The sequence below is a fragment of the Hippocampus zosterae genome, chromosome 13, assembly GCF_025434085.1.
Source record: "Hippocampus zosterae strain Florida chromosome 13, ASM2543408v3, whole genome shotgun sequence".
Classification (NCBI taxonomy): Eukaryota; Metazoa; Chordata; class Actinopteri; order Syngnathiformes; family Syngnathidae; genus Hippocampus; species Hippocampus zosterae.
In genome coordinates this window covers 13,714,360-13,738,206 of record NC_067463.1, presented here as the reverse complement: position 1 = coordinate 13,738,206, position 23,847 = coordinate 13,714,360, and the positions used below count along the sequence as shown (strand labels likewise).

Here is a 23,847-nt window from a genome sequence, read left to right as displayed (position 1 = left end):
TTTCTCTTCTTCTGCTTTGTCATAACGGTTTGCCAAACAACTTATTTGTGCATTACTGCTACTACCTGATATGGCGAGTGAGTCCTAATTTCCTCTGATACTCTTTCTTGCTTGTGCTCATTCTCAAACGCACCGACTGCGCTATCAGCCGGTAGTCAAGAGAAAAATCAAAACTATAATATGCGTGATTTGCTTTCTCGGGCCACATAAAATGATGTGGCGGGCAAGGTCTGGCGCCCGGGCCTTGACTTTGACACCCATGTCTTAAATAAACTCCCAATTGGTTTTCTGATCAAATTTGAGATTTATTCAAAATCCCTAATTTGTAGGAAGACTGAAAAATATGAAAGCATTTATGTCCTACTGTGTTTCTTTCTCGAAAAGCCTCAGAATAGCGAAAGTTAGAAATGCTCGTGATCTCAAGATCAAAGCTTATGTTCATACTTAATTCAAACACTTTTTAAAAAACGCTTTGTTTGTGGCAAGCTTTTTTTCCATATAAATAATAGAATGATTTTGATAGAAATATTTCTTCGGCTCTTCGGCTTATGGGCATGTTCCATTCCTGCAGTGGCGATGGAACAATCACTAATTTACATTCATGCAGTAGTGATGTCATAATTACAGTAAAAACTACATTTGTATGTTAAACACATTTAAGACAGAATATGAAAACACTGATACAAAACAGTAAATACTGCATTGACTGTACTGTCTTGTGCAAACCAGTTCATCACATGCCTTGTAACCTTCAAAACCACATCTGCCCTGACCGAGGTAAACGGCCCGTGTCAAATCTGGGAAAGAATTGTAAATACTGTGATGTCCATGTACATTCAGAATGTCTTGAATGACAAAATGTGTTCAAAAACCTCCTTGATGTTGCCAACGTAGTCTATTTATTACCATCTTGACAATTTGTAATACTGTTTCAAAAAAAACACCAAAAAAAACAAGTCCTTGGCAATGGTTTTGTACCTACAGCAATACAAAATTGAGAGACCGAGTGGACATCCAATTAGGAAACGGATAATAATTTACATATTGCCTGCAGCAGAAATATATCTGCAGAGGAAGTTGGTCAGTTCCGAGATGTGCATGGTCTCCTTGATGGTGGTGTCTCTGCTGCGCAGCTGCAGGAGACCGCTCTCCAGCGTGTTCTCACTGATCACCGCAGTAAAAAGCACACCCATCTCGTCATACCTACAATGCACCAAACACCCACATCAAAGTGTATTTACTACTCATTAAGCAATTCATGAAGACAGTGAAACATTCTAATATACACCGAAGTACTTACAAAAAGCTACGGATAGTGTTTTTTCAGGTGAAATTTCTAGATGAACCTAAAATGCACAACAACCTTTAAATCCTGTATGCACTTTTCAACGAGCATGTCCAGCTGTTCAGTGGTTTCGTACTTTTTGTTGCAGTGTTCCAACAAAAATCTGAGAAGCAGAATTGTCAGAGATTTTCTTGGACAAAGTTAAAGAAATGACTCGGCACACAGGAAAATTGTCTTCAATATCGTCTCTATCAAGAATTTACAACAGTTGTTTTATCCCAGTACATTTCCAGGTTTGATATGAATAGATATCAAACAGTTTGTGTTCATTGTGCTGTTCCCCTTTTGATGTCTTCAGAGCGAGAGGACACCTAACAATTGATCAACAGTACCACATCATTGTAAAGCTTTAAACAGGATGTCCTCAGGTGGAAGTAGCCAAGTAGCCAGTGAACTTGGTGGATCACAGATTGTCATCAGCAGGTTGTAAAAAAAAAACTGGAGGAGTCACAGAAAGGCACGGAGATGGATGTCCTTGGACATGTGTACTTTGCCAACACATTTCCAAGGACCAAAACAACTGTTGTGGATTTTGCCATTAAGCTCCTTGTTAGAGACTAGCAAACTGGCTGAATACCCAACAGGAAAACATTTTTAAAATTATTATAAAAAAAAGAAAATTAAGGTTACATCAAGTTCACCAGTTACGTTATGGTGCATTTTAGTTTGATCCTGAAATTTAACACGGAAGCTGAATATCCCTAACTTTGTATGAGTCGTGCATTTATTTCTTTTTTTAAATCAACTTTTTACTTGGAGTTGAGCTGTTCCATTGGCATGGATGATGATTCAAGATATCCGGGCCAAGCAGAGATTTTGGCCTCCTTTAAATCGTGCAGCAGGCCATCACAAACCTACAGTGCATAAGCAAAGTAAATGGCAAATGACACTCAGCAAAGGTCAATAAATCACTTAAGTGTTTCTCCGACCTGCCTCAGCTCCATGGTGGCTCCTCTGCCGATACCTAAAGCCACTTTGACTGGGGCCAACAGTGGATGCAATTTCAGGACCTAAAATAAATCAGTGACATGATGAAATAAGGCATGACAGAAATGTTTCAAAAGGCTCGTAAAAAGAATTCCACTTTTACAGATGGCGTTACCTTTCTCTGCTGTAGCTTCTGTTTGGTGTCTTCTCTATTGTGCAGCTGCAGCGAGTTGTACAAAAAGGCCAACAAACCACGATCGATGTTCCCCGTAGTTGAAACTACGTGTGGGATAGACTTGCGCCCATCTCGACTCTACAGGATGTTTGGAAAGACCAACAATGCAAACAAATGAGTGTACAGATTGGGGATGTAGTGGAGTATTCTACATCAGCACAAGGCATTAATCATCATGTGATTTGAAAACTGCATTCTACTACATTGCAATGTCAATTTAAATTTCATGAATTGTTCATTCATCATTGCATACCAAATGATATGAAGGGCAGTGGGCTAATATAACGAGTGATGGAGTGAGTAGACACACTGGAAGACGTGTGTTTTATATAAATAAAGATGAGTTAAGTCAGGATTTGAAAAAAAATAGCAAGTCTTGGTTAGGGTGGAGCTCTGTGGCCCATGGTGGACTGATTAGCAGAGGGGAGGTCGAGGATCTTAAAGAGTAGGGGGCTATGGCAGCATGAAGGAGGCCACAAAGACATGGCGGCGTGAGACAGCTGATGGGTTTGAAGCAATGACAATTTACAGGGGCATTATTGAAGGTGTCGTGTGCCAGCAATGCAACCAGATGCAGTTATTTGGACTCCAGCACACGAAAAGAGCATGTCAAGAAGTCATAAAGCACTGTGGATGTGCCTCACCTGGAGTTTGGAGCGGATTCCTTTGTGCATCTGCAGGAGTTCACCGTCTCCTCGGCTCCACAGAACTTCCAGGGGCTCTTGACCCCAAGGGAACCTGTAGAAGATCTTCACACCGCGCGATGCCGCCCTCTCTAGTTCACTCTGAGGGACGTCACTGCTGCTGAAGTCTGACGGAGCGAGGGCGAACTGCCCCGCCACCCCAAGAATTTTTTTTAAAATGGCATCAATTTAAGCAAAACATATTTTGGGGAGTTTTCAAACAAGAGCTCACCTTTCTCCACCACTTGAGCCTCTGTCGAGCCCAGTGGTCCATCCATTGCGAAGAGGTTCGAGGGGAGCAGAACCAGACAAGAGATGCCTCTGTGACTTCTGCTGGGCTGACAGAAATATCATCTTGGAATTTAAAATGCAAATGGTAGAGTCATTTTGTGCTAAACTCACTCCTAAACAGAAAGTATCCTGTTAACTTGCCACTTTTGTTCAAAGAATTATCTCCTTAACACACAATGTTAAGTGTCACTAACCAGAATAAAAAATGCCTAGGTCTCATCCTCTTATCTTATGTCACATTCAAGTTATTGAGTTGTGAGTCGTGTTCATTTATTTCGCAATTTCTGTTGCACCAGTTAGTAAGTACAAGTACAGAGATTCATGTTCCTGTTTGTGTGATAGAATCTTCGTGAAAAAGACAATCACCAGCCATTGCCTTCTTTTGAGGGCTGGAAACATGTACCAGTCTCAGCGATGCCAAATGGGAGCTTCCTGTTCACCAATTCAAATATGGGGACGAACTGCTCCAAAGATCCTAAAAAAAACAAACAGAGGCCGCAACAAATGAATTCAGGATTTATGTTTCAATATGTTGATTTGCCATGTCCACAGTATAACAGTAACATTATCTATCTATATACTGTATGTAATTGTTATCTCTCTCTCTCTCTCGATAAAATTCTTAATTCTTAAAACTATTAATAACAAAGAAAGGATTGGAGTACTGCCGTGAAAAAGGCTGGTTCTCAGCAAAGGTGATGTCTGCAGAAGCATGTGGAGATTCTGGACGAGCTGTTCCCTACTCAGCTCTGTCTCCTTCAGTATTTTCTGGATATCATCAGATTCTGTGACCCTCAGGTGTCCCCATCCTCCCCCAGTTGCATTCTGACTGCCGCTGCTCGTCGGCGTGTTTATGCCGAACACCTGATCTTTGGATCCAGACATCGAACGCCACCACTGGTGCAGCACATTCTCCCTGAGCTCGGTGCCCAGTGGCCCGTAGCTGCAAATGGTCCCACGCTTAAACAGCTCCACGTTTCTGTGTCCAGGTGAGATAAAGTGTCTGTCCACAAAGATATCCAACAAAGTCCTTGCATAATCCAAATTGTCTGATGGATCGCAGCGTCCTCTTGAATGTTGCCAAACATTGGGTGTATATCGGAATGCATACCTAGGCAGGACGTTTTTTAAAACGTGGTTGAACATGAGCAACGAGTTGATAAAACGCCAAATCTGTCAAAACGATGGCTCCGTCAGGAAAACATAATCCGACCGGTTGCGCGCCTACACATACACCTATGTTGACATAAACACATTAAAAAAGTTCGTGAAAGGAGTTGAGGAAAAAAAGTTAAGCAAAGTGACAGATAGCATTGTTAACTAGATGTTTTTTTCGTCTGTCATCGCGAAAATAATTTCAAACTTTTAAACCATTTATCGTACGTGCCAGTGTTAGTTTTGCAACTCGTAAATACAGAATACACTTCACGACACGTTATATTTCAAATTTGTTGGGTGCTCCTAACCCGGAAGTGTTTTTTATTACTTCCCTTCATTTCTTCGCGTACATCGTCCACAACGCCACAACGCCATCTATTGCACAGTTTGGGTACTATACAGTAGCTCATTATTTTGACCACGGCACGTTCTTTTTATTTTTACCTGCGATTGGCTGGGCAACCGGTCCACCGCCTACTGCCCGAAGACAGCTGGGATCGGCTCGAGCACCCCACCCCCCTTGTGACAATAAGCGGATCGGAAAATGAATGAATGCATAAACGTCCTTTTGGCTCGACAGGGTCTGTCTGTGTTGAAGCCGTTTTATGAGTGGGACTCCCCTCACTTTGGGGTTCCTGAGACGCGTGCCTTCTAAATTTAGCTCCTCCTCATATAACATCTGTGGAACGCATTAACCGTGACGACTTTGGACGAAACTGATTGAACAGTGTTAAGTCTTATATATATATACACACTGTATATGTGTTAAGTATAGAAGTGACACCCCATTTACGCCTCGGTGTTCGGAAATGCGAGCTTCAGAAGATGCGGATTTGAAAAGTAAATAGTTATAATTCATGTTTCACTCATTTATTATTTGAGTTTTATTATGCACATTTTTACCGTGTCACTTCTATTTGGGGAAACCAAAATGACTTGATTACATTGGCTCAGGGTTACTGCCCTGACCCAAACCTGATTGCACAGCAGTAGGTTGCTATTCCGTAAATGATTTCTCCACATAAAGAAAATTAAAAACGTTTTGATGGTTCTTCAGTTTTTCCCGTTGTAATGCATCAGCAGCACATTTACACGTTAAATATATTTCCAAGTCATTCCAAATAGAGTACTGTATGCACGCCGTGCTTTGGGGATGGCGACGGCGGGACATACGCACTTGGGACAGACCAATCATGCTCGTCTTTGCATCTGCAAAATCGTGAACTTTAAAAGTGTGGATATTTGACTTGAATTTAATCCCACTTGACACAACGCATAAAGTGGACATTTGTGGTAATAATCCTGACAAACAGATGCTGCATTTGTGACACACGTAAATGGCGTGTCACATTACCCTACAAGCAATAAATATCCCAGGTGCATAGACTTCTTATACCCACATTCCTCAGTATAACTAATGGTATGTGCAACATCACAGACTCAATTTTCCCAAAACAGACAAGTTTCAACCTTTTTTTATTGGAAAAGGGAAATATGCACCATTTAAATATTGATCACATCACTTTCACCATTTATAACACAAACAAAATACAATGCATCCCCAGTTAAATAATTAAGGAATGTAACACAAAAAAACAATCAAGGAAAAGTACAGCACGTCTGTTGCACTGTAGGAGACGCTCTGGTATTACGGAATTAATCGCAAAACCTGCAGTAAGCAAAAACAAAGTTAAACATGGAAGAATATAATTTCAAATATAATCAACGTGTGACTTATTGTCGACTAAACTAAGCAACAAAAACAAGTGAGTTCAATATATCGTGTGCCAGCTATTGTGAAAAGGGTGGTGGCATGGGGTAGGGTGCCATTGGAGGTGGGGGTGGTGGCTGTTGAGCCTGTGGAGGTGGTGGGGGCTGAGGGACATAAGGAAACGGGTGGTTCATGCCATTCTGGCCAGATCTCTGCATGCCCCCAAACTGAGGGGGACCGTGGCCCTGAAAGCTTTGGTTCCCAAAAGCTCCCACCTGATTGGACGGAGCACCAAAGTTACCCTGGCCATTGCCATAATTGTTGCCATAGCTACTACCAGCGTTACCGCCGTTGCCTCCATAGCCACCCCCATTTTGCATCTTGCCCCCAAAGCCACCCTTTGGCCCGTTGCCAAACCCTCTATCGTTGTCCCTGTAGCCTCCACCACCAAAGTTTTCACGACGCCCACCTCCAGAATACCTATCTCGACGGTCATCTTTGTATCCACCTCGGCCCCCCCTTCCACGACCTACATGGGACGAAGAAGAGATGCAGCCCTGTCAAATCGCACATTTCAGTCAATTGTCACCATTTAATTCAAAGTGTTCTCATACCTCCTCTGTCCTCCGCCATTTGGATGAGCTTGGGGTTAATGGCCTGGTTGGCCTCGCGCAGCACAGAAATCAGGTCACTTGCCTGTTTCATGTTGTTGGGGGTGAAGAAGGTGTAGGCTGTGCCCGTTTTTTGACTCCGGGCTGTGCGTCCAATTCGGTGGATATAATCCTCGGAGGAGTTAGGGTAGTCATAATTGATGACAAATTTCACATCCTCCACATCTGTGAAAGTGTTGCAGTGTGGCAAAACGAAACATGGAGGCCACACGGGGATTTTGCACACCACAACAGCCAGACCAAAGGAAACCATTAGCAACTGTGAAGGCTTGGGAGGAAGGTGGTGGGTCAGCTGTGGAGAAAATGGGTTAAAGCAGCATCATTTGACATCTACTCCATGGGACTACTACTGTGGGAAGAGAGAAACGATGCACACTCCCATTGCTTACCATCGTCCAAATGATCAAAAAAAAAAAAAAAAGACATTCACTCCCCCGTTTGTTACCAAGGGAGAATGCAAATGGTTTAAGGCTTACCACATAAGGAGTATGCATTCACTAGTCCTTTCCCAATGCAGCCAAATCCCCTACATGTTGTCAAGTGACATCCAGGAGCTTCTTCTACGCAGTTGGGCCAGGATATGCACTGGGGCCTCCTCATGTGCCAATATCAGATCATTCAGCTGTCAAAATTTTGCAGGTCGGTTTTTCCCAGTACACCCTCAAAAGAAGCCACACTGCACGTCTTGCCAAGACCAAATAGATCAGCTCTTCAATTGACAGGGGCCCATTTTAAAACGTACAGCCTTGCAGGACGCCCCCTCCCCCTCAGCAAAAACAAATCCCTCCCTTCATCAGTGTCATCAAGGCAAGATGTCCCAAGAAGCCAGTGTTCACTTGAGAAAATGTCTCTCATTGGCAGGTCTCGACATGACTTCTAAAATACAGGCGAGGGAGGAACTTTGGTTTGAGCTGTCTCTCACTCTCTCCTCACTAACCCCTAAGCACATGTGCCAGGTCTCATCAATTTTCAGAGACATTATACAAGTTCTCATACTGCTCTCTCCAGTTCAAGGAATCCAGCACTTTGACGGGAACAGGCGGTAACCAAAAGCTGCGACGAGCACCCACGCTAGGCTTATACAAACTCCGAAAGGTAACAATCGTTCCGAATCTCAAACGGACTTGCAGTACTGTAGAGCGCTTTCAGACACGACACAACAGCATACAGCAAGCATTTTTTTTGGGAGGGGGGTGGGGGTTGGAGGTCGGGGGGGGGGGCGGTTACGTTTGAGTCGGAAGCAGCTGGATGGCAGTTGTCGGGCGAAATCCACGGACAGAGAACAGATGTGTGTGTATTTCAACATGTCGGAGACAAAGGCTTAGCCACAGAGCCTTTTGAAAAAAAATCACTGGCACACAAGAGCTTCCACCTCTCTAGGCCCACTGGGTGGCAAGCCAGTTGAGCACTTCCAATATGTCATCCTTCTCCCTCTCCAGGCCTGGGACTGTCATGCCTAGTGCCTGCCACAAAGACTCCACCTTAAGGTGAGAAAAACTCAGAAAATGCATAGACAAGTTAAAGAAAGCAAAAACACTTTCTTTAAATTACATGTGTCACAGGAAATGGTGCCGCTTAATGACGAACTGACCTAAGCCGCGGGAGGCCACGTCTGTGGCGATGAGTATCGGTGCTTTGCCGTATCGGAACTCTAAAGAGAGCAACGTGCAATGGAATTAAAGAAGAGGTGATTACAATGGTTGCTTTTCCACTGCATAGAACCGGCTTGGCTTTCAATTTCCAAGGCAGACCAACAAGGTAAGCTAACTTTAGCATGCGTTTATTTTTCTCATTTCTAGTTGTGTATTCTCAAAAGTCAAGATGAATCTATGAATCTGCACGAGCACTGAGTGAGCAGCAAAGAGAGTATTTGCTTTTGCCAATTTCTAAGCACCAATAGCAAGTAGAGCTGTGTTGTGCAGTGGAAAAGGAGCATCAGAGAGCCAAGTTCCCATCATGTCATTCTCACCATTAAGGACCCAGTCTCTCTCCTGCTGGCTCTTGTCTCCATGAATTCCCATTGCTGGCCACCTGTGTGAGACACACACACAGCATGAAATGCAGCTAAATGAGCTTGGCAAGGCAATTCTACTTGAGTACAAACATTGCATGAAAGCAGCGATTTCCAATGACTGGTGCAGCGCATGCGATCATCAGGTGTCCCATGGGAAATTATGCAATTACACAATTGGTCAGGAAATGATCATGTACGACAAATAACATAGCATTGTTCATCGACATATGGTGACAGGTAGAACAACTGACTACTGCTCGCACAAAGTGAGAGTCTTAGAGAAGAGTAGCTTCCATATTTCAGAGATTAGGTTTTGGGAAAATAAAAAAATAAAATTATCTCAGCGTTGCAATGATATAGCAACCATTGCACTATGCTACTCATGATATCGTTATTACTCTTTACATTACCACAGATATGAATAGATAGATATGACATACCCCTCCCTCTTTGAGCTGCGTTTCTATTACACAAAAGGCAACAGACCAATCAGAGGGTCATGAACACTAAAATAGCAACAGTTGCTAAGCGAGACTTCAAAGGGCGGGTTTATTGAAACTCCTGTGGATTCAGAGCCCAATGTGAGCTCATAATGACGTAGAATTTTACAATAAAAGCAGTAATGTGAAATGGTCAGCTTGATACCGATACCCATACATTGGTGATTCCCTGGGTGGATAGCCACGACAATGGCAAGGAAAGGAACAATTGTTCTCCAACATTTTAAGATCATTCCTGACTTGATTACCTTTTACAAAATGCAATTTTGCTATTCTGGGCAATAAAATGGCAACAGGTGTACTAACCCATCCCTTCTCATCCTCCGGGTGATCTCATCGCAGCGCCTTTTTGTCTCCACAAAAATAATTGTCTTGTTCTCCTTTTCACTCATTATCTCCTCCAGCAGCCGAAGCAGTCTGGAAACAAGATAACACATTGTTCTTTAGCTATAAATATGAAGTAATATTCAATAAATTACTTAACTTTCCTCTCCAAAATGACTTACTTGTCTTCCTTCTCCATGTCATTGCAAACGTCAACAATCTGCAGGATGTTATGGTTGGCGCTGAGCTGAAGCGCTCCAATGTTGATCTGTACATACTCTTTCAAGAAGTCCTCAGCGAGCTGCCGAACTTCTTTGGGCCAGGTGGCGCTCCACATCAGGGTCTGACGGTCTGGCTGGTGAGGAGATGAGCGACACTTGATCAGTTTCTATAAACCTTACAATAATAATAATAATACATTTTATTTATAAGCGCCTTTCAATACACCCAAGGACACTTTACAATAACAAAAAACACAAAACAATACGGGTTTAGCAGAGGCAGCCAAAACGCGCCAGCGTTCACTGAACCCGGAAGTCAGAACAATAATACTAATTTCTAAACACAATGCATCAACAAGTCTCAGTGAAAGCAAATGATCTCACCCGTATTTGGTCCACGATCTTGCGGATCTGTGGTTCGAATCCCATGTCGAGCATGCGGTCGGCCTCATCAAGTACAAGGTAGGTGCAACGCCGCAAATTTGTTTTCCCACACTCGAGGAAATCAATCAGACGACCCGGAGTAGCGATACAAATCTCAACTCCTTCAACAAAACCACAATTTATACACCATTACTTACATGTGAAAAAAATGACACTTATCTATCGACTTTTCTTCCATGGATAAAATAAGTACAGGGGTCTACCTGCCAAATAATTTGCAATAAATTAGATTGAGATCATTTTTACTTTTTCAAAAGTTAATCGTACAATTAGTCCGCCCTTATCTTTGGGCCAATTAAAACTTCTGCTATGACAAGTGACATATCATGTCAATCTGTCTATTATCACACTGCCAGTCACTTGTGAATCTCTTGGCGCACAGCATTTACAGCTACTGTCGATGGCGAAAGATCTAAATACATTCATTTTAAGTGGTTATAAAATGAGGTAATTGGCGGTACACAGGGGGGGGGGGGTTCAGCGTAGTATGGGTTCCCTGGACCCAAAAAATGTGAGAACTCCTGGAATAGAGAACAATTCAAAGCAGCATACCCCTCTCGAGATCCCGAATTTGGGGTCCTTTGGGTGCGCCCCCATATATGCAGGTGCTCTTGAGACGGGAGGCCCTGCCGTATTCAGCAGCAACTTGTTGCACCTGCTGGGCCAGCTCACGTGTAGGCGCCAATACCAAGCACTGCAAAAGAAAAAAAAAAGGAATGTTTCGAAATGTGTATTCATCAATGTAGTTGAAGAGTTCAAACGAAAAAGCTATCAAGCACTATGTATACAAAAATAAATCCACACTCTATTACATCATTTGTGGGTGTATTTAATAATCCTCTAAAACCAAACAACTATGACAAAAACCTTTGAAAAATAATTGTTTAGTTCCGGAAACCACAGAGTTCTACACACATTTTTGTGCAGGTGCCACCATCGCTGCTTGAGTCAATCTCGTGCACATACATGTTTACATCTTCACAAACTCATCTCTGGTCATTTATGTCCACAAACATAGTCGCGCCAATTGTTTCTTGTTACATCACTGCTGATATACCTTCAATGATGGTTGGAAGTGAGCAAAAAAATGTGAGAATTGTGTGAAATAGCCCAAGTGAAAGGTTCTCATGAAACTCATTGATGGCATGGGAAGGCAGCATTAGTACTGAAAGTACCAGATTTGGACAATGCTGCTATCCAGGAAACATCTTTTTCATGGATGGCCCTGCTTATTTTAGCGAGACAATGCCAAACCACATTCTGCACATGTTACAACCGTGTGGCTTTGTCGTAAAAGAGTGCATATACTAGACTGGCTATTAGACTATTCTGGTTTTATTTTATGTTTAACACAACATCCCAACCTCATTGGAATTGGGTTTGTAGTTAAAGTCAATTGCCGCTTTTGAGGAAAAAAAAATAAATCTGTAATACAAATCACATCGCATGGACGTTTTACTTACGATGGGTCCATCACCATGCTCCAGGAAGGGTTGATGTTGGATGTGCACAATAGCAGGCAAAAGGTACTGAAGAACAAACAGGGAGTGTACGTTTTAGTTAATCTCTGTGCTCAGTAAGCAACGACCAGGTTGCTTGTTTTTTGGTCAGCAAAACATTTAGTTTGCACTGTCAGGTCCTTCTCAGGCTACTACTACCATCAAAACTACTTGTCTTTACATGCAATCATCCTTCGGTGTCTTTGAAGACCCAATATAAATGTCGTTGTTATGAGGTTTTAATACGTACTGCGAGGGTTTTCCCAGAGCCAGTTTGAGCAATGCCAACCATGTCTTTGCCACTGAGAGCAACTGGCCAGCCCTGAGCTTGAATAGGGGTTGGTTCAATCCAGTTCTGTTTCATGATCACATCCATGACATAGTCTACAAAACAGGAAAGGCAAGTTAAATGGAAGCAGAGGTTACAGCCCTTGTGTTTTCCCCGGTCTTCAGTGTTGCAAACTTCCACTTCGGCCTTATAGGACATCAATTGGGCATATAGTCATGGAAAAAATTAGGTCGCCCTAATTTATTCAGTTTCTTGCTCATTTGAAATACCTCATGCAACGAAAAGGTGTATTTGTTTGGATTAATGTAATGATGACAATGAAAAAATACCTCATAAGCTTAAGTTCTATACCAACAGCTACTGCATATGGCATTATACTGCCAAAAACAGGGTTTCCATGTTTTGGTTTCTGTGTGTTCGACACATTATACACCTTCAGTAGTCCCAGGCGTTAAAATGAACAAGAAGTGTGGTTTAGTATTTTTATTCATGACTGTAGAATTAAGCAGCCATAGAAAAGCCTTAACACAATAACATTTTATGGACTCAATTATTTGATGCAACAAATGCATTTTATTTTACTAGAAATTTTTCTAGAATATATCTCTACATACCATAGACACTGTATTTTAAATAATAAACTTGTATTTGCCCCTCTATTATCCCAGACCAAATACCCATTTATGGCAGATAATGCAAAGCCTGGATTGAATGCGTTATCAGGAGGGCCCTAGAGAGAGACTTTCAACTCACTTGGAAATGCCGCTTCATGGAACCTTGCAATTGGTTTGGGGCATTCTCTGCCTTTGACTGTAACTTCTTTGCTGCTTCTGTACTGTTCAACCTCTTGCTGGAAAGGGATCACACATAAACAAGAATACACTGATGACTTGAGATCTTAGACTTGGGTACAGCCATTCATCCATTTTCAACAACAGCTTCTGTTCAGGGCCGCATGTGAATGGTAGCTTATCCCAGCGGATTTTTTTTGTAAAACGGAATATATGTACATCTTGGACTGAGCGCAAATCATTAACATTGAATAAATACATGCACATCCATTCATGCTCAGTAGCAACCATTAACCTAGAAATGTTGTTTTGGAATGTGGGGTGAACCCACAGAAGCACAAGGAGAGAATGTCAAGTCATGTTAAATACATGTGTATGGAAATGCAAAATGAAGGAGATAAAAAAAACACAGCAAATGCTTACAAGCATTCTTTGGGTGACATCGGGGTGTTCCTGATAAAAGTCCTTTTGAAACTTGGGAAGCTCATCAAGGTTCCAGTGTCTCTTTCTTAGCCTTTCACCAGGATTGCCAAACTTTGCTGGGGGAGGTCCACCCCTGCTTCCTCCACCACCACCTCCAAAACGAGGAGGTCCCCCACCATATCTAGTGAAGAGAAAACACAGAACCCATTTCTTCTATGTGGAAGTAAAACAAGGGCTGTGGCTGAAGGAATCTGTCTGTTTTATGTGTTGTATTATTTTGTCATTTTATGTTAAGTGTTCTTTTGATGGCGGCGCGGGCGCATGTTGTCTGTTTAAGAGGGAGGAAATTTCATCTGTGCTGTATTTGACAATAAAGTTTTACTTGACTTGAATAACACATCTAGTGGAAGCCGTCTCCTGACAATAGATGCCACACCATATGATTATCAAAGGTACACTTGAGTGGGAACACTGGCTGGCAGTTATATAATAGATGTGTCTGCGTAAAAATTATGTCAGCACAACCCCACCCCACCCCGTCCCCGAAAAAGCTCAGTAGTGATTCAAAGCGTTTTTTATGACTATATTCACCACATCTTGATGTTTTTTTTAATGGGCAGACTGCTTTTTTGGTATTTTTTAAAAATATCAGCCTAAGTCAGTAAAGAAAGGAGGCAAGCATTGTAATTTTGTTTCCTGGCTTGCGTTGTCCCATTCTGTTGTCATCTAGCAACTGAAAATGCAGATGCAAAGGTCTACCCTGTGGTAACTTCAACTTGTGAAAATATATGAAGTGATTGGCACAATATTTTGGATTTTATTGACATTAAATGTAAAAAAAGCCATAAAGCCGTCATGTTTTGATAGCGTCATATTTCTTAATAGGCATCTGTAAACCAGGCTACTTTCATTTTTGTTGCAGTTGCTTTGCAAATCTAAAAGTGAAATATTTTACTTTAACGTTCCGTTTTTAAAAAACTAAAACTATAACTATTCCTATTACATTTTTGACAGGGCAAAACTCTAAGTAATAAGACACTAATATTGGGTTTTAAGTTTAAATTAAAATACAAAGTTGATATACAGTAGCATCCATTTGCAGGAGCTAAACAGTGCAGCCGATCCCTTGAGGCCTTTTGCAGTGTCTGTGTGCATGATGTGACATGGAGAGCGACATCGCGATCAGACCATTAAACCCCACAGCACAAATGAGGCTATCAAGTCTAGTCTGTGTTTTGCCATGAGAAGCCGCTTCACCATACATCCATGTCACGACTGGGTTATCGTGTTGTTGTTTTTTCGCGTTTCTACCGATAAGTGTGGCTAAATATCCACACCGTCCACAGTCAGCCACCTTAACAGCACCGACGAACTAACATAGGTGTTTGACATGCCGCCCAGTATGTTTACGTCAACGAAGAAACAAACGAAATAATTGTGAGGATGAGCGGTTCAGAATAACAATTGATGAATGAATTAAAATCGACGCTTCTTTTCACACCAGTGGAGCAAAAGGCAGCGTCCGACACTAGCAGCCATTTGTAACGGAAAGGGGAAAGGAACAACATAAATTAATACATTAAAAAGAGGGCTACTTACCCTCTATCTCGCCCCCGGTCTCTGTCTGAAAATCCCGGCATTATCTTGTTGCACAATTTAGACTGTAAATAGAGCCGAACTTAAGATGTCCAATGGGTTTACAAGCCCGACAATGGCGGCTAAATACACACAGCTTGGCCGGTGGAAGGGACGGAAGTGACGCCACAGAAGGCGGCGAGTAACATCTTATCATAGTGCGTAGGGCGAGCGCAAACGTGCTTTGCGCTTTTGTTTTGTTTTCAACGTTTATGCAGAGGTAACGCAAGTAAAAGTAAAAAACATGGTATGAGTAAAATGGCATATCCAACTCCGTATACGTTAAAAAGTACAGACAGAAAAATGCAGGAGGGAATTAGAAAACACATTTTTAATCATTAATGAATCATTTTCTCGCACGTTCGTGTTGTTCTTCAAAACAACTGCCATGTTGAGGTTTTTTTTTTGTTGCTGTTGTTTTCCATTCCTATATACTACACTTGAGAAGGTGATCTACAAGAAACACCCTTAGCAAATGTCATGCTTATATAACAATCTAAACATGGTTTCTGAGCAAAGCAACATCACAGATGCCCATCAGGTGGGCATATTGATTTTTTCCCTTCCCTTTTTATCTTGCATTTGTGGCTAGCACTTTTTTTTCTCAACACGCATGCCAAATAGCATGCTGTATCAAAGTGCACAATTCAACTCCAAATCCGCACTTACCTGCTCCACTTTTGTCACATGTATCTTAATCAGGAAGTAGCCTGCTAGTTGTTTTACACTGTATTTTACTCATAATTGGCAAAGCAAGCCAAAAGGATAGATCACAATGCAGTTAGCCATCAAAGTGGATTTATTTTACAAAAATAGCACACGGATGTAAAGTGCTACAAACTAAATACCGAAAACAAAAAACAACGACCAAAGGTCGCCGCAAAAAAAACAACGACATCAGGTAAACAAGAAGCAAGAGTAAACCGGGTCTATGGCAACAAGCAAAGTAGCAAGTAAGGCATTACTCAAGCAAGCGCCTTCCTTCCATTGAAACTATTGTCATAATAAAACTTTACACCTGGCCCCAGAATCAAAAATGGTCCCGTCCTTTCCACTGTTGTTGATGTATAATTGAAATCATCATGATGCAGTGAAGTTCTAAATTTTAACTTGACTTCATTAACTTGGTGTACGTAATGGGGTGGTTGTAAAGTAAATTCTTATCAGTATTTGGTCATCTGCATCTGTGCCTTGTAAAGTTTTCCATTTTATATTCAGTCATTATTGATGCCCAACATAAAGAGTGAACATGAGAATATATGCATACATAGAGCTGATTTCTCTATTGTTCCCTTCCAATTGTAGTATTGGCACAAAGCAAACACGTAAATGACATTTTGAAACAAAAAGAAAATGCAGTTCTTCAATATCCTGAGGATGGTGTCATCAGAAAGACAGAGATTCGAGTAGGTAGAGGGAAAAAAACTCCAGCCGTATCACCTGAGAATTGAGCTGTTCCAAAGACACTACACACACCTCCGTACAAAGTTCTTCAATTCTGAGACGGTGTTTCGAAGTGCGTCTCTTTCTTTCTGTAAAGCATTGAATCTTTCTTGTAATCTGTTGCAGTGATGTCCTGTTTTTTTGTCACAATCCTTGTGAGTCTCCATCACATGGCTCTGACTGGTTGCGCAAGTTTTATTGCAATCCAAATGGAATCGTGAGGACCCTGAGGAAAAGGATTCAAATCAACTAGATCATCATCGAGAAATACAATATAACATGAACAGTAGAATCCCCAATGCTGAACATTTGTCATTCCATGACACTGTTGCAATTTCAAAACAATTTGGTGGAATTTGGTCATTTCTGCCTCGGTTCTGAGTTTGAATTTCGGCTACGAGCTTGCAGGAGTTTGTGTGTTTGCCCTATGCTGTGCACTTAATTCCTATTACTGGAATTAAGTGAGTGTTTGTTGGCAGCCAGCAAAAAAGCACATCCTGAACTTACTGGTTGTTAAGTCAGAATGTACTGTTTAAGTGACTGCAGTGGTGAAAAGTAACCAAGTACAAATACTTTGTCGGATATAAGTCAATAGGTCCATTTTGACAACATTTTTTACTTATACTGGCTACATTTGAAAACTATATGAAAAAAATATCTTCTGTGATTTCTCCTTCTTACTTAGTCAAAATAGGCTCGTTATATTTTTTCCGACATCTCTGGATGGCAACGTTGCGAAAAGAACAAACCCTCCGACCCCCAACCCCTGACTTAAGCCACATAAAGTCACCCAAAAAAAATCTCCGGTAAAACGGAAGAATAATGTTCAGGGCATGTAGCCTGCATGCCATCAAGTATGTTGCGTTACAACTCATGATGCATCGAAGTTACAGAAGAATGTCGGTACTTCCACATCCAAGTCAGGATTTTGATAACCCCTCTTCCTGCAAACCTTTTCATGATCACCAGGTCAGTTCAGAATGCAAGTTTTGTGATGATGGTTCCAAAGCCAAATCGTTTTTTTTTTTTACTTTTGAAGGACATTTTCTTTCCAATTATTGTTTAACTCCAAATCGGTGTCACGTAGCAAGGTGGTGGTGGACCCCAAAAAGCAGGCAGGAGGGAGAAGCGGGGTGTATTTGAAGAATTGTATTTAAAACAAAGAAAACTAAATCCAAAACACACAAAGTCCAAAGTATCAAACAAAAACCATGACTAAATCTAAAACATAACAATGAACTAAACATGACAGAAAACAAGACCAACCAGCAACACACATGACATTAGCAATAAGCAACAATGACCCGACACCGACTGTTCGGGCACGAGTCCTTTTATGCAACTAATTACCAAATGACCAACAGGTGTGCAGCTGTCTTGGGAGCCCGACAGTGCCACCTGTTGGTCCCTAAACAGAATCATGACAATCGGACTATTCTCTAGACGTTCACCTTTGTTTTCATTGTAATGTTTAAGGTTTCATTCTCAATCCACTTGAAGTTTAAAAATGTGCACTTAAAAACCAAAGAATGAGCAGTCTACTTACAGACAAGGCGTAGCGAAACATTGAGCGTGACTTGGAGGACACACCCAAGGCCGACGATGAGGAGAAGTAAATGACATTTTCTTTGTTGTCCTAAATGGATACATATAAGAACACGCTGCTAGTTGCAAAGACTCAGGTCTTAATGCAAATACTTGATTCATAAAGTGTGAATAAATATTTCCCATCAGCAGGAATTCCATAATATGTACAGAATTCAGCCTCTTCCAGTCAGATTGGATAGTCGATGACTTTACCAAATTCACACACAAGAAGTCACGGGATTTAACGTCCAAAAATGATGACTGGATTACCTTTTAGATTTGCATTCTCACTGGATATCTGCCGTGGCATCTCGAATAACGGATTCACCTTTTCGGTGAAATACAAACCGTGTTTGTATTTGAGAGACCGTGTTCTTCTTTTAACATCCTGGAGTGTGGGGTAACACTGTGATGGTGAATCATGAACGTGGTTAAGGCAGAGGTGTGGAAATAGTTGTGTCGAAACAAAATGTAAAGTGCAAGGTATGAATGCTTAAATTATTCCAGCATCCATTAAATTGATTGGAATTAGCGGTACACCCCAAGAAAAAAAAGGATGAAATGAAATGCTGGAAATCTTAAATAAAAGTACAATATTGGAATTCCAACTTACCAATATGAATGTGAATCCACTTACTGTATGTGATGTAAATTCCGGTGCATATTTTTTTTCTTCTACTTCTCATATTTTTCTTCTCCTAAAACCTGCTTTCACAACAACAAACAGAAATATAGTCAAGAGTCTTAAAATGGGATTTTTTTTTGTTCTTGTAACAAACTCATTTTTTTCCAGAGCATACCATTGATTTTTGATTCAGCTTTGACATGACTACACAAAACCTAAACTCATATACAGTTGATATAAAAAGTTGACACATGCCTCTTCAAATGCCAGTATAAATTATTTCAAAACTTTTTCCACCATTCCAACGTAATTAAAATAAAAATCTTTTTGAGAAAGAAGTAAAAATATTTTATTGAAATTATATGATTACAGTCACGGTCGCTTCAAATTGTCCCTAAGTGTGAGTGTGAGCGCGAATGGTTGCAAGTCTATGAGTGCCCTGCGATTGTCTTGCAACCAGTTTAGAGTGACCCCCGCCTACTGCCCGAAGACAGTTGGGATAGGTTCCAGCACGCCTGTGACCCCTTCGTGAGGATGAGCGAATTAGAAACTGGATGGAAGCGTGCAAGCTCTCCTAACTGGAGATGTGGCTTTGTTCAGAATTAAACTATCACATTCAAATGCCACCATTTAAAATGCTTCTTGTTAACCCCTGAAGCAAATCTTAGATGGTCTTTCTCCTAACCTGGGATCTTTAGAAAATGTGGAAGGAATTATGAACAGAAATAGCAACCAGTGTTAGCACAATGACTTCATGTTTCTGCAAGGATGCAATGAATTATTAAAAAAGAAGAAAAAACACCAGGAAAAGGATACAAGAACATCTGAAATGTTAAGGGTTAGTTAGACTTTATATGAAGTCTCTCTGGTGGTAGGCATGCGTCTGAAAAGGGCTGCCTCTGTTTAGATGCACAAAAGCTCCCCATTTTGATCAAATATTAGAATATTTCGATCTTTCGACAATCATGGCAAGAAAACATGTTTTAAAAAATGTTTCTTCAATGCCGAAGAAAAGAGATTGAGGAACTCGTCAAGTTTCAATTTTATCAAATGAGTTAAAAAAGGAACTAATGGTGGCTTAAGCTCATCTCTTTCTCTCTCGCTCGCTCTCTCTCTCTTGCTCTCTCTCTCTCATGTTCATACACATGAATAATTTCATAGTCACATGCTGGGGAGAAGCAAAAGGGGAACAATAACCTTGCTAGCTGACAGATCTGAATTAAAAGGCCAAGAAAAGAAGAAGTGGTTGTCGCATTAATGTGACAATATAAAACATCCATCATCATTGTTACTCTCCAGGGGATGCAACATGGTGAGATTTGATCGAAGAGAAGTTTCAGTGCAGATGGACTATTTGAACGTGCCTCAAGCTTCAAGCAAAGGAGGAACAGAGGCAGTGACAGGTGAATAACAAGGAAATTTGAGCAACATTATGGTTGTTATATTAGATAGTGTTTTGGGATTTCTGCTTTCGTTATTTTTTTATTCAAAGTTATTTTTTAAGCCTGAAAAGAAGCAGAATGAAGGGAGAAAATGTTTTATTTTTTTTGTAGTTTCCTGAACACACATTCACCTTGAAAACGTTTGTTGTGTAATGATTATGAAGTGCAGTTTTATTTTGTTTTCGTACTCTGGGTAGTGTACAAGGAAAAATAATTGGTTTTGTTCTCAAGAAGACCTTCGATCCCTTGGACGGCACAGTGTAAAAAACGGACAATGTGTGAAGGCAATCAATATATATATGTAAAATCAAGGACAAAAATTTGCAAAATACGCTGTAAAAGACAAAATGTGTCAAATATTAGCTGGAACCAGAAAATGCCTCCAAGAAGGGGAAAAGTGAAACTAAAACGGAAGAGGAAGACAGCAAATCAGATTTCCATAAAAGAAAATGCAAGAAGGCTGGAAGACTGCTTTGCACCACGGAGCTGCCCGGTGCCAGCTATGTTTGTCCATGCTTCCATTTTTTGAAGAGCCTGTATTACTCATGAGATGGTGATGAAGACATTATTTCACAACACTGGACTTTTATTTGAAGAACATCATTTCTAGTTTTATAATCTATCTTTTTAGGATAGATTTATAAAAACAGTACAGGGAGCCTTTAACAGTGGTGATTTTATCATTACTAGTATGTTGTGGTTGTCGTGCTGTAGAACTGTACAGCATTTGTTTTGATCACTGGATATTTGAGAGCAGTAAATGCGAAAAATAAAAAATATATAACTGCAATAATAAATATATTGTTCAAGGAATACCTCTCTCACAGTATCACTGCATGCTATCTATATTAATGCATTTTTTTACAGTTAAAATCTTATTGTTGTTTTTTTTATCCCACACATTCAAAGGTAAATTCACTACGATAACTTCCGTTCATTCTCTCATTGTGTTCATGATGGTGATACCCTCTCAAGCAAGAAATGTGTACAAACTAGTCGGCGTGAGCCTCGGACTCTTGTGTGTCCTGCAAGCTGCTCTCAACATTTCACTTCGTCTTACCAGTCGTGAGTTTGAATTCTTCTCTTCTTTTTTCTTGCAGGTTACCCATATTGTCTTGATCATTTTAGGTCAATTTAAAATCATGAAATCAATGTAGAATACGTGTGCCCCCCCGCCCCCCCTGTGCAACACTTGTGCAAACACGTTGGTTCGGGTACAGTATTTACTTTTGCTACCCCTGTAAAAATAAAAAGAAAATTATTTTAAGTTCAACAGTATATGGGTAACAGTAATAATGGAAAAATGTTGAAATTATTTATCTTGATCTCATTTTTTAATATCACAAAAACCTGACATTTGAACAGGGATGTGTAGACTTTTTCTATTCATTGCGTCGCTGTCTTTTCAGTGCATTCTGCCAGTAAAAAAGAAGAAATTGCAACAGATGCTACTTGCACAAACTCCACTCAAGAGACTGAAGAATTGAAAAGAAAAATCTATACTATTGGTAAGTATGACTCTGAGCCGAAAAGATCATTGATATTATTCATGATTCATTTAGACCTGACTTGTTTGACACAAATTGTACTCAATTACTCTGCCTTCTTTTGTATTTGTTATTATGTTTTAAAATACTGAGCAGATAGGTATGGTCAGAAGGGATGGGTGTATTTCCTCTCCAGTGCGTATTACATCTCTTCCACAACCAGAACTTGGTTCGGCAGTCGAGATGACTGCCTGAGTAGAGGTGCGGACCTGGTCGTGATCAACAGCAGAGAAGAGCAGGTTGCACCGTTTTTGTGTGCTTCTCATTATTCTGACAAGTTTGGGGAGTTCAATCTGTAAAACTGAACATTTTGTGATGTGTTGTCTCTTAACAAGAAATTTGTCATGAAATTCAACAAGCTGCTGTGGATTGGGCTGAAAGAGCAAGAGGGCACATGGAAATGGGTTGACGGGTCTCAGCTGAAAACAAGGTTCATACTTTTTCATGCACACATGCACCGCCTTCATTTCCTGAAAAGGTTTGCGCTTCATGACTGAATCTGAATCACATTTGTGGGTGTCACCGTTTTAAAACTTCAGTGAAACCTCCAAAGTTGACGTTCTCAACCCACAATTTCAAGAAATCTCATGTATAACTTGGAAATTGCATTAATAAAATTGACATTTGATGCTATAGCAGCAGATATCACAAAGCATCACTTCAGCTATTGTCCAAGCGCTCAGCTGCTAAACTCGCCATAGTGCCGTTCTGTGGGTATCAAGGGATTAGGCCTTAAGTGTGTGTTTTGCTTTTCGATGGCTTTTATATAAAGGTAGGATTCTTGTGATCATTGTGTCCACGGTCTGAACGCTTTTTTGCGTAACTATACTCTACATATATTATACCTGTATTTGCATTTACAGGATATGTGACATTTTGGTCATTAAAGTTAAGAAAACGTTTCAATTGTTTTATAGTTAACATTCACCAGTTATTATTTTGACACTTTTATCATAGTTAAAAATATTGAAAAAAAAGTTATAGTTAGACCTGCATGGTTTATAATGTCTAATTCTGTGATTTCTATTGTTTTTTTTTTGTTTGTTTCCAATTCCCGGAAAGAACCCCGTTCCAATGTGTCTCTTATCTGTTGCTTCTGAATGTCAGGGAATAGTTCCTATTTGTCAAAGGAATAGGAGTACTGATGTTGAATGAAAATGAAATTTGTGTGTGTTCTTGTGTTTCAGCTACTGGGCTTCAAATGAACCTAATAATCATGAAGGCGCAAAGGAAGATTGTGTACAAATACGGTTTCCTGAAATCAATAACAGCTGGAATGATGTCATATGTGAAGAAGAACATTCTTGGATTTGTGAAAAAACATTTAGGAGATAATACAAGTTTATGAACTCTGAACCAAGTTCATTTTACATATTTGTAATAGTTTGTTGAGGAGCAAGAGCCCATTTACAAGTAGATGTCAAAAATCGTCTGTTCTTCTGCTTGTGCTTCCTTCTGTAAACAGTGAGTGGCTGTGGAGAAATCACTGGGCTGAAAAAAAAAGAATATTACATACTGGGTACATACTGGACTGGTCGCCAGTCAATCGCAGAGCAGACAATAAACCATTCAAACATCCAACCGCACGAGATGTCTCGAATGAACCTAACATGGATGTTTTGGGAATGTATGAGGAAGTTGGACTCCCGGAGAAAACCCATGCAAGAGCAGAAAGAACAGGCCAACTCCACAGAAGAATCCCAGAGCCATGATTCAAACCCTGAACCTCAGAACTGTGAGGCAGATTTGCAAAACAATAGTCAAATGAGAAAAACTAAAAATGCGCTTCACTCGAGTGGCGTCGCTACAACTATTCTTATTTTCTGTTTATAACAACATGAGTAAAATTCAAGGCAATTTCGGTGTTTCAGTGCAAGTTTTTGTGAGACTGCAGTACTGTACTATGGAGGACCAAAGTGTTGATCAAACGAATATGACCTGCACTAACAAAAGAAATCCTGCAGGTGTCAGTAGTCACAGGTCAACGTTATTTCCGGAAACTAGCAACAAGATCGTCCAATCAAACAACAGTTGAATTTTAA

At 40.6% G+C, this 23,847-nt stretch overlaps 3 protein-coding genes and 1 long non-coding RNA gene across 8 annotated transcripts; 1 reads left to right on the top strand and 3 right to left on the bottom strand.

Annotated features, from left to right (window-relative positions):
- Positions 1–876: 876 nt before the first annotated feature.
- polg2 (polymerase (DNA directed), gamma 2, accessory subunit) lies at positions 877–4,979 on the bottom strand. Of its 4 annotated transcripts, none has more exons than XM_052083549.1 (8): positions 4,150–4,978; positions 3,848–3,956; positions 3,423–3,528; positions 3,152–3,337; positions 2,448–2,585; positions 2,275–2,355; positions 2,099–2,199; positions 877–1,203 (listed from the first exon to the last, which is right to left on the bottom strand). In XM_052083549.1, exons 1-8 carry the CDS (start codon positions 4,625–4,627, stop codon positions 1,038–1,040), a joined length of 1,365 nt encoding a protein of 454 aa, XP_051939509.1. In that variant the 5' UTR covers positions 4,628–4,978; the 3' UTR covers positions 877–1,037. The 4 variants fall into 4 exon arrangements, 1 of the variants encoding a protein (XP_051939509.1); XR_007965939.1 differs by having other exon boundaries at positions 1,169–1,203; positions 1,301–2,199; positions 2,279–2,355; positions 4,150–4,979; XR_007965938.1 differs by having other exon boundaries at positions 1,169–1,203; positions 2,279–2,355; positions 4,150–4,979.
- Positions 4,980–6,099: 1,120 nt separating this feature from the next.
- On the bottom strand, positions 6,100–15,301 carry LOC127612746 (probable ATP-dependent RNA helicase DDX5). The gene is made up of 13 exons (XM_052083530.1): positions 15,126–15,301; positions 13,527–13,707; positions 13,066–13,162; positions 12,274–12,407; positions 11,988–12,053; positions 11,077–11,218; positions 10,465–10,625; positions 10,042–10,214; positions 9,842–9,952; positions 8,991–9,052; positions 8,613–8,672; positions 6,965–7,186; positions 6,100–6,879 (listed from the first exon to the last, which is right to left on the bottom strand). Exons 1-13 carry the CDS (start codon positions 15,164–15,166, stop codon positions 6,431–6,433), a joined length of 1,899 nt encoding a protein of 632 aa, XP_051939490.1. The 5' UTR covers positions 15,167–15,301; the 3' UTR covers positions 6,100–6,430.
- Positions 15,302–15,526: 225 nt separating this feature from the next.
- On the bottom strand, positions 15,527–18,616 carry LOC127612800 (uncharacterized). The gene is made up of 3 exons (XR_007965949.1): positions 18,462–18,616; positions 18,151–18,240; positions 15,527–16,830 (listed from the first exon to the last, which is right to left on the bottom strand). It is a non-coding gene; the product is annotated as an uncharacterized LOC127612800 (long non-coding RNA).
- A 1,345-nt stretch (positions 18,617–19,961) lies between these two features.
- Positions 19,962–23,662, top strand: LOC127612784 (CD209 antigen-like protein E). 2 transcript variants are annotated; one of them, XM_052083580.1, is made up of 6 exons: positions 19,962–20,219; positions 21,234–21,323; positions 21,668–21,766; positions 21,902–22,044; positions 22,141–22,235; positions 22,993–23,662. In XM_052083580.1, exons 1-6 carry the CDS (start codon positions 20,126–20,128, stop codon positions 23,138–23,140), a joined length of 669 nt encoding a protein of 222 aa, XP_051939540.1. In that variant the 5' UTR covers positions 19,962–20,125; the 3' UTR covers positions 23,141–23,662. The 2 variants fall into 2 exon arrangements, with proteins under 2 accessions (XP_051939540.1, XP_051939541.1); XM_052083581.1 differs by lacking the exon at positions 21,234–21,323.
- The last annotated feature ends 185 nt before the right edge of the window (positions 23,663–23,847 follow it).

What these genes read in the sequence shown, in the direction of transcription:
- polg2 (XM_052083549.1), bottom strand. Translation starts at nt 4,627, where the DNA reads ATGTTCAACCACGTTTTAAAAAACGTCCTGCCTAGGTATGCATTCCGA. An exon ending in GAATCCGCTCCAAACTCCAG is followed by an intron (nt 2,586 to 3,151) that starts GTGAGGCACATC and finishes AACATCCTGTAG; the next exon opens with AGTCGAGATGGGCGCAAGTC. An exon ending in CCACCATGGAGCTGAGGCAG is followed by an intron (nt 2,200 to 2,274) that starts GTCGGAGAAACA and finishes TATGCACTGTAG; the next exon opens with GTTTGTGATGGCCTGCTGCA.
- LOC127612746 (XM_052083530.1), bottom strand. Translation starts at nt 15,166, where the DNA reads ATGCCGGGATTTTCAGACAGAGACCGGGGGCGAGATAGAGG. An exon ending in AATTCGGGATCTCGAGAGGG is followed by an intron (nt 10,626 to 11,076) that starts GTATGCTGCTTT and finishes GTTTTGTTGAAG; the next exon opens with GAGTTGAGATTTGTATCGCT. An exon ending in GAGAGACTGGGTCCTTAATG is followed by an intron (nt 8,673 to 8,990) that starts GTGAGAATGACA and finishes TGCTCTCTTTAG; the next exon opens with AGTTCCGATACGGCAAAGCA.
- LOC127612784 (XM_052083580.1), top strand. Translation starts at nt 20,126, where the DNA reads ATGGTGAGATTTGATCGAAGAGAAGTTTCAGTGCAGATGGACTATTTG. An exon ending in AAGAAAAATCTATACTATTG is followed by an intron (nt 21,767 to 21,901) that starts GTAAGTATGACT and finishes AATACTGAGCAG; the next exon opens with ATAGGTATGGTCAGAAGGGA. An exon ending in TCAACAGCAGAGAAGAGCAG is followed by an intron (nt 22,045 to 22,140) that starts GTTGCACCGTTT and finishes TCTCTTAACAAG; the next exon opens with AAATTTGTCATGAAATTCAA.